This window comes from Onychomys torridus, chromosome X (genome assembly GCF_903995425.1).
Source record: "Onychomys torridus chromosome X, mOncTor1.1, whole genome shotgun sequence".
Taxonomy (NCBI): Eukaryota; Metazoa; Chordata; class Mammalia; order Rodentia; family Cricetidae; genus Onychomys; species Onychomys torridus.
The window spans coordinates 124428905-124435734 of record NC_050466.1 but is presented as its reverse complement, the minus strand read 5'-3'; the positions used below and the strand labels follow the sequence as shown (position 1 = coordinate 124435734).

At 46.2% G+C, this 6830-nt stretch overlaps 1 protein-coding gene across 1 annotated transcript; it reads left to right on the top strand.

Moving 5' to 3' along the window:
* Positions 1 to 4350: 4350 nt before the first annotated feature.
* Positions 4351 to 5793, top strand: Kcne5 (potassium voltage-gated channel subfamily E regulatory subunit 5). The gene has a single exon (XM_036175206.1). It carries the CDS (start codon positions 4516 to 4518, stop codon positions 4945 to 4947), a length of 432 nt encoding a protein of 143 aa, XP_036031099.1. The 5' UTR covers positions 4351 to 4515; the 3' UTR covers positions 4948 to 5793.
* The last annotated feature ends 1037 nt before the right edge of the window (positions 5794 to 6830 follow it).

Sequence of the window (6830 nt, the reverse complement as noted above, 5' to 3'; positions counted from 1 at the left end):
AGAATCAGTTTCGTTAAGTGTGGAAGTGGTATCTCAGCCATTCAGGGCTGTCCTGGGACTGGGATTTGAAGGGATGTTCAGTAGTTCCTGGAGTATAAAGAGAGCCAGACCCCCCTCGCCCATGTGATGTTCTCTTTCTGAAGATTGGCCTATTTAAACTTTATTACTATTCATTTCTGTTTCCATCCTCTTATGCGCATCCACCACATCCAATGGGACTGCACATTAGTAATTTGCTTTTGTTTTGGTAATGCTTTCTTTTCATGGAATTAGGCATATCCTTGTATGTCTTCAATAAAACACTACTTTCATGGATTTAAAAATTATTAAACTTAATTACATGCGGCCATTTTCATTCAAGTATGTAACGCACTTTGAGCATATCCCCCTATACGTGGCTCCTTCCCCTTTTCTCCCCTCTCTCCTCTCTGTCTAGTTTTTTTTTTTGTTGTTGTTCCTTTAATACAGCTCCTCATGTTGTGGTGCCTCCCCAACTATAAAATGATTTCTTTGCTATTTCATAACTTTTATTTTGCTACTATTATAAATTGTAATGTAAATATCTGTGTTTCCTGATGGTCTTAGGTGACTCCTGGGAAAGGATCCTTTGACCCTTAGAGGGGTCTCCACCCACAGGTTGAGAACTGCTCTCCTGGACTGTTTCTCTTCTGCTTTCATGTCACCAACACATACATGATGACATGAATCTATAAAGTCTAGGATCAGTAGTGAACTTCTAGGAATAATAAAAAATATTACAATAATGACTCATTTAAATGAGTGATATTAGATCCATTGTATGGAAGGTTTTATAGATAATGAAATTATATTTTCAGAGAAAAAGGAAGTGACACAGAGAAAAGCACAACATATTAAATAGAAAGGTTACTGGGACAGTGTGCATGCATGCATGGCTATACACAGATGCAGGCAAGAGAACATGTATAATTGATTTTGGGGGTGCTTTGTGTTTTAAAGGATTTCTGCATTTAATGTTGCAGTCTAAATGTGGACAGAGTCAGGAGGTGTGTACTGTAAAGAAATGGAGAGTATAAACAGGAATATGGAACAAGACTTCCTTCAGTCAGCAGCATTCATTTTGTTTACTTTTGAGACCTGCTCTCTCTATGTAGCCCTGGCTGGCCTTGAACTTGGAGCAACCCTAGATGTTAGAATCACAGGTGTGTGCCACTGAGCCTCACTCTTTCTCTCTCTCTCTTTTTTTTTTTTTTTTTTTGGTTTTTGGAGACAGGGTCTCTCTGTGTATCTTTGCACCTTTCCTGGAATTCACTTGGTAGCCCAGGCTGGCCTCGAACTCACAGAGACCCTCCTGCCTCTGCCTCCCGAGTGCTGGGATTAAAGGCGTGCGCCACCACTGCCCGGCCACTCTTTCTCATTTTGAGCAAGGCAAAAATTCACAAAGGGTTAGAACTCCCAGGAATATGCTGTTTTTCCAATTCAAAGGAAGAGAGGTTGTCTATTGGTGGTAAGAATTTAAGGCCGACCAAAGAACATTGGGTTCCATTAAAGAAGCCATGGGGAACAACCCAGGCTTCAGAATCCAGAGTGAATTGATTGCAGCGATGTTAGAGAATTATTCTAGGCAAAGCAAGGAGGGTTGGGTTGTAAGCAGGGAGATTTGCCAGTTTGACCTGGGTAATGAGAGCATGGATTAAGCTCATGGCAATAAAACCAGAAAGGAAGAAGCGGACGGATCTGAGAGATGGTATGCAGAAAGAATCAGAGCTGGAGGTTCAAATTTGACTAAATTCTTGCCAGGGAGCAGGTGAAACTATGTAAGGAGACACTTTCCAAGGAAATGGGTGTTAAGAGAGAATAGCTGAGGACCGAGTGTTCAGGGATTCCAGCAGTTGATTGAGGAGTGAAGAAGAGGAGCCCTCAGAGAGAACAGAGAATGATGGATCAGAGATAAGAAGAGAAACTTGAGAATGCCCTACCAGGCGGGCCAAGGCTAAGACGGTGACAGGAAGGACTTGGTGACAGCAGAGTCAAACTTCTCTTTGAGGTCAAAGGGGCAAACTGAGGTCACAGGTGACCATTTAAAAAGAGAGGTTTGGTATAAAGCAGTGGACAAAAGAGGGAGAAGTGAGGAAATAGATGTAGCTCACAGCCTCTATCCATGTAAGGAGAGCAATTTAGTAGTGATGAAAAGATCAAATCATACAATTTTTTTTAAAGTCAGGGTTTCACTACACAGCCTCGGGTGGCTTGGAATTCAGTACTCTGGCCCCAAACTCACAGAGATCTACCTGTCTCCACCTTCCAAGTTCAGGGATTAAAGACAAATCTTATAGTTTCAGAACTGTTACTTTACTTCCTTAAGCTGTTTCCTTTTTTGGAAAATGACAGCAATCTTACAAGTCCAGGAAGTTGTTGAAAAGTCCAAGGTTAACTGGATATTCTTTACGTTATGGTGAGGAGCATTTTTGCTTTAAGTGCTGCCCAAACCTTGGATATTTTCAGGCATGCTTTAACAGACAAGAGGAGTCTTTTAGTTCAACAGTTTTATCTCTGGATAATTTACTGCCTTGGAAAGTCCCTGGTGGTGTCTTGTGGCATGCATCTCCAAGTCACTTTAACAGCCATTCCCTGTTCTGAGCACCTCTGAGGTGAGAAGCCTGAGGCATCCATCCAAGTCTTGTGGAATGTCTCTGAGGCCTGTTACAAGTTATGAAGCTAGGGTAGATTGGTACCAACTTCACCTAAACACTTATAAGGTTGGGGGCCCCTGAGGGGAGAGTGGGCAAAGGTGCCAGCAAAGCTCTTTGAAACTCAATGGCAAGGCTGGAAAGATGGCTCGGCAGTTAAGAGCACTTGCTGCTCTTCCAGAGGACCCAGTTCAAATCTTAGCCATCCCCCCATACACACACACAACACCATGGCAGCTCACAACCATCTGCAACTCAAGTTCCAGGGGATCTGATATTCGCTTTAGGCCCCCGCAAGCACCAGACACACATGTTGTGTGCAGAAACACATGTGGATAAAATACTCAAACACATAAAATAAATATTAAGACCCCCATGGCACTTACAGCTTGGTTTCTGGATCAAATGGCATTTATTGATCAGGCAGCCTAGACCATAGGGCATAGACTTTTTCCTGCTGTTTTCTCATGTATATGTCTTTAGGCAGCCAGACATGACTACAACTACCTCATTTTTTTCTACTTCTCTTATCTACAAATGAACCCTTTTGACTTTGTCAATCCTGGTCTATATTCAGTTTAACACAGTCTAAAGTTTTGGCACAAGACATGACACTTCCATATACAAATGTGTTGGACTGCAGTCATAACTATCTATCCCATGAAGGAGTCCTAAGGTTAGACATGCCTGGAACTGATGTTCATCTGAGTGCCTTGTTTTCTCCTGCCAGATGATACCTCCCTGAGAAAACACAACTGCTCCAGAAGCCATCAGACACTAGAGCTGTTATCAAGCCCTGGAGAGTCACACAGGTGTGTGTAAGTATGTTTTCTGGAATTGGCATTTTTCAGACTCCAGAGACATCTAGGGAGTAAGTCAGAGATTTTTTTTGTTATCCCTGCTCCTCCTAATGGTAGAATTTGATTTCATTTCCGGGAAGAGGGCTTACTCAAAGGAAATAAGGTCACACTGTGCACAGAACACAGACATCTTAAGACATAGGGCTAACTGTCAAGTTGTGACATCAGAACAAGTCTACCCCCCAGCACACTGTGTATCATCAGCAAGCATTTTGAATAACCTGGGAGTCTTCCACTGTATTGGCTTTCTAAAGGCAACAAATTTGGCCTGGGTATCTTCAAAATAAGCTATTATCTTCAGACTGAGGGTGGGAGAGAGTGAGAATAAGTGTGAGGACTAGAAACTAAATAGGCCTCAACTATGGCAGTAGCAGGCATAGGATGTGAACAAGGGGTCTCAGCTGCCACAATCCAGCTAGAGCTGATGGAAGGCATCTGAAGTCTTGCTTGGGCGCTCCAGGGCAGGTCCTGCCTTGGGGGAAACAGGCGGCTGCTGTATCTGGGCCAAAGCCAGGCCTGCAGGGCTGGTGGCTAGAACTTGGAAGGAATTCTCTTCCGCAGCCCAGGGTCCAGGCTTGGCCCCAGCATGCTGTCTTGCCAACCTCTGCTGCCTGGGGCCTTGCACATTCCGAGCCCCCACCGCCTCCGCCCCTCTTCTGGGCTCGCCCCATCCCTTGTCCCCTTCTCCTCCCACTACCAGCTGTCCCCTTTCCCCTAAGTGGCGAGACAGTCTGAGCCTGGAAAGAGGCGGCGGCGGGCTGGAGGGGGCGTGGTGGGGAAGGGGAGGAGGGGCGGGGGTGAGGGGATAAGGAGGCCCTGGCTGGCGCCCCCAGCCACTGCGCGCCCGCCGGGGAGCTGGGTGCCACCTCACTGTCGAGGTCTCTGCTCCCTGCCTGCTCTGCCTGTTCCCTTGCTAGCTTGCTTCCCCTCACTTGGGGGGAAAGGTCAACGGCGTCCTGGAGCCTCCGTGTCATTCTCCAACAGCCATGAACTGCAGCGAGAGCCAACGGCTGCAAACCCTCTTGAACCGCCTGCTGCTGGAGCTGCACCATCGGGGCAACGCCAGCGGCCTGGGTGTCGGCCCCGGCCCGAGCATGGGCATGGGAGTCGTACCTGACCCTTTCGTGGGCCGCGAGGCGACCAGCGCCAAAGGCAACGATGCTTATCTCTACATCCTGCTCATCATGATCTTCTATGCCTGCCTAGCCGGAGGTCTCATCCTGGCCTACACCCGCTCCCGTAAGCTCGTCGAGGCCAAGGACGAGCCACCCCTGGCCTGCGTCGCTGAGCAGGAATGGGTCCCCGCCGGCGGCGCATCCGCCGACCCCGAGAATGGCCAGGGCTTGCTGGCTGAGGGCGGCCATCAGCTCGCACCTGGGGCGCTACCTGCGATAGCTCAGGGCGCTGAGCGGGTCTAGATCCACTGTCCTCATTTTGCTTATCCCTAGGCCTGGCTCCCGCTCTTTCCCTGCCCTTTCAGAGCTTGCTTTACCCGAGGCCCAGATGATGATGAGAGGTCAGAACACCTTCAAGGCAAGGCCCTGGGAGGAGATGCATCGCTTTACTCACACCTGACCACTTTCTCTCTCCCCCTCCCTTCCATCCCCCGCACCCCTACCCGACACATGCAACTGAATTAAATTGCCTCTGCTCTCTTGTCTTAAGCCAGCCCCAACACCATGCTCCAGCCTTCTGGGAACAGAATCCAGCACGTCCAACACTTGGCATTGAGCTGAAGCAATGAAGTCTAGCAGAACTCTGGGCCGTCTAACTGGCAGCTGCTCCAGGGGCTGCCAAGGACTGCTCACTCTGCCCAGCTAACGGGGTTAGCCATCACTGCCAGGCCGGCTACAGCAGCTCCGGCTTTCTGTTGCCTTGGGGACAGAGACAAAGAACATGAAGAGACTTCAGACATCTTTCCCGTCTCCCTCTCTTCAGCAGGCTATTAGGGAGACACTATTGTGGGACAGAATGGACTGAAGGGGAGGAAAGGTTCAATGGGGAAGGAAGATCTATGGCCCCAGGGGTATGGTGTTCTTGTCTTCCTGTCCTCCTAATTGTCATCCCAAAGGTCTGAGTGTTAGTAATTTGGACGTATCTGGCTTGGATAATCATTACTAGCTGCTTAGCCTTAATGATTCCAAATGCTTCTCTTATATTGACTGAGTTATTACTGCAGTGTGTGCTTCTTCCAATATGAGGCCAGTCATCCCCAGCTCTGTAACCCTGGGGAGTGAATGTCACAGGCAGGTAATAAAAGTGGTTAAACAATAACTCAAGACTCTTGTCTCAAAGATCCCAGCCTTGAGACCCAGTACTGGATAGACAAGGAATTGTTTATTTTTCATTTGGGAGTTGGATGGTTGTAACATGTATAATTATGATAGGCCAAATATGATAAATGTGGGGTGGGGGAAGGAAGGCAACATATACAGAGTCCCCCAGCTACTGAGGGTGTTGGGGTAGGAAGATCACTTGAACCCATGAGTTCAAGGCCTTCCTGGGCAACATAGTGAAGAGGTTTCTATGCCTGAATGGATTTTGTTAATGTGTTTCAGAAGTTATAACAGTTTTATTGCCTTTTCATCACTTTTTAATATGACAGGGCTAATTAAGTTTTTCCTACCTCCTTTTTGTGGTTTTGCAGAATGTTCATCTAAACAGAAAGCCTTCAAGACATGGAGGAGTTGGAGGGAGGGGGTGATGTAGATACACATGATATACATATATATAAAACTTAAAAATTAATGAAATTAAAAAAAGTCCCCTAAGTACTAGCTGTAATCAAAGCTAATTTTATAACTACCTTTATAATGATATGAGATTTACACAATGTAAAATTGTAACCCTGAAATGAGAGGTGTGTGTTTTCCTTTAGCTTTTAAATACAAGGTTAAGACAGGGTTTCACTATACAGTTGAAGCTCACCCCAAACTTCCTATGTAGCTCAGACTGGCTTTGAACTCATCATCCTCCTGCACCATTATATCTAGCTCCAGAAGCTAATATTTGCTGAGTTGCCAGGTTACCAGAAACTAATTTGTTTAGGGCTGAAATACTTATACCTATGATGATGGTTTGGACTTCATCAAACACATATGAAATTATTTGTTAAAAGTCAGCCAGTTTGCTTCAGTACAGTTGATTTCTCAGTAACAGCATGGCAAAGACATTATGGATCAATTACATGCATTGATAATCTAGAAACCTTATTCAACTCATTGCCCTTGACCTTCCAGCTCATCTGCTGTTTTACTGGAGCTATTAATAAGTTAAATGAACTTACTTTCATTCCTAGGCT

Coding starts and splice junctions, on each gene's coding strand:
- Kcne5 (XM_036175206.1), top strand. CDS start 4,516: ATGAACTGCAGCGAGAGCCAACGGCTGCAAACCCTCTTGAACCGCCTG.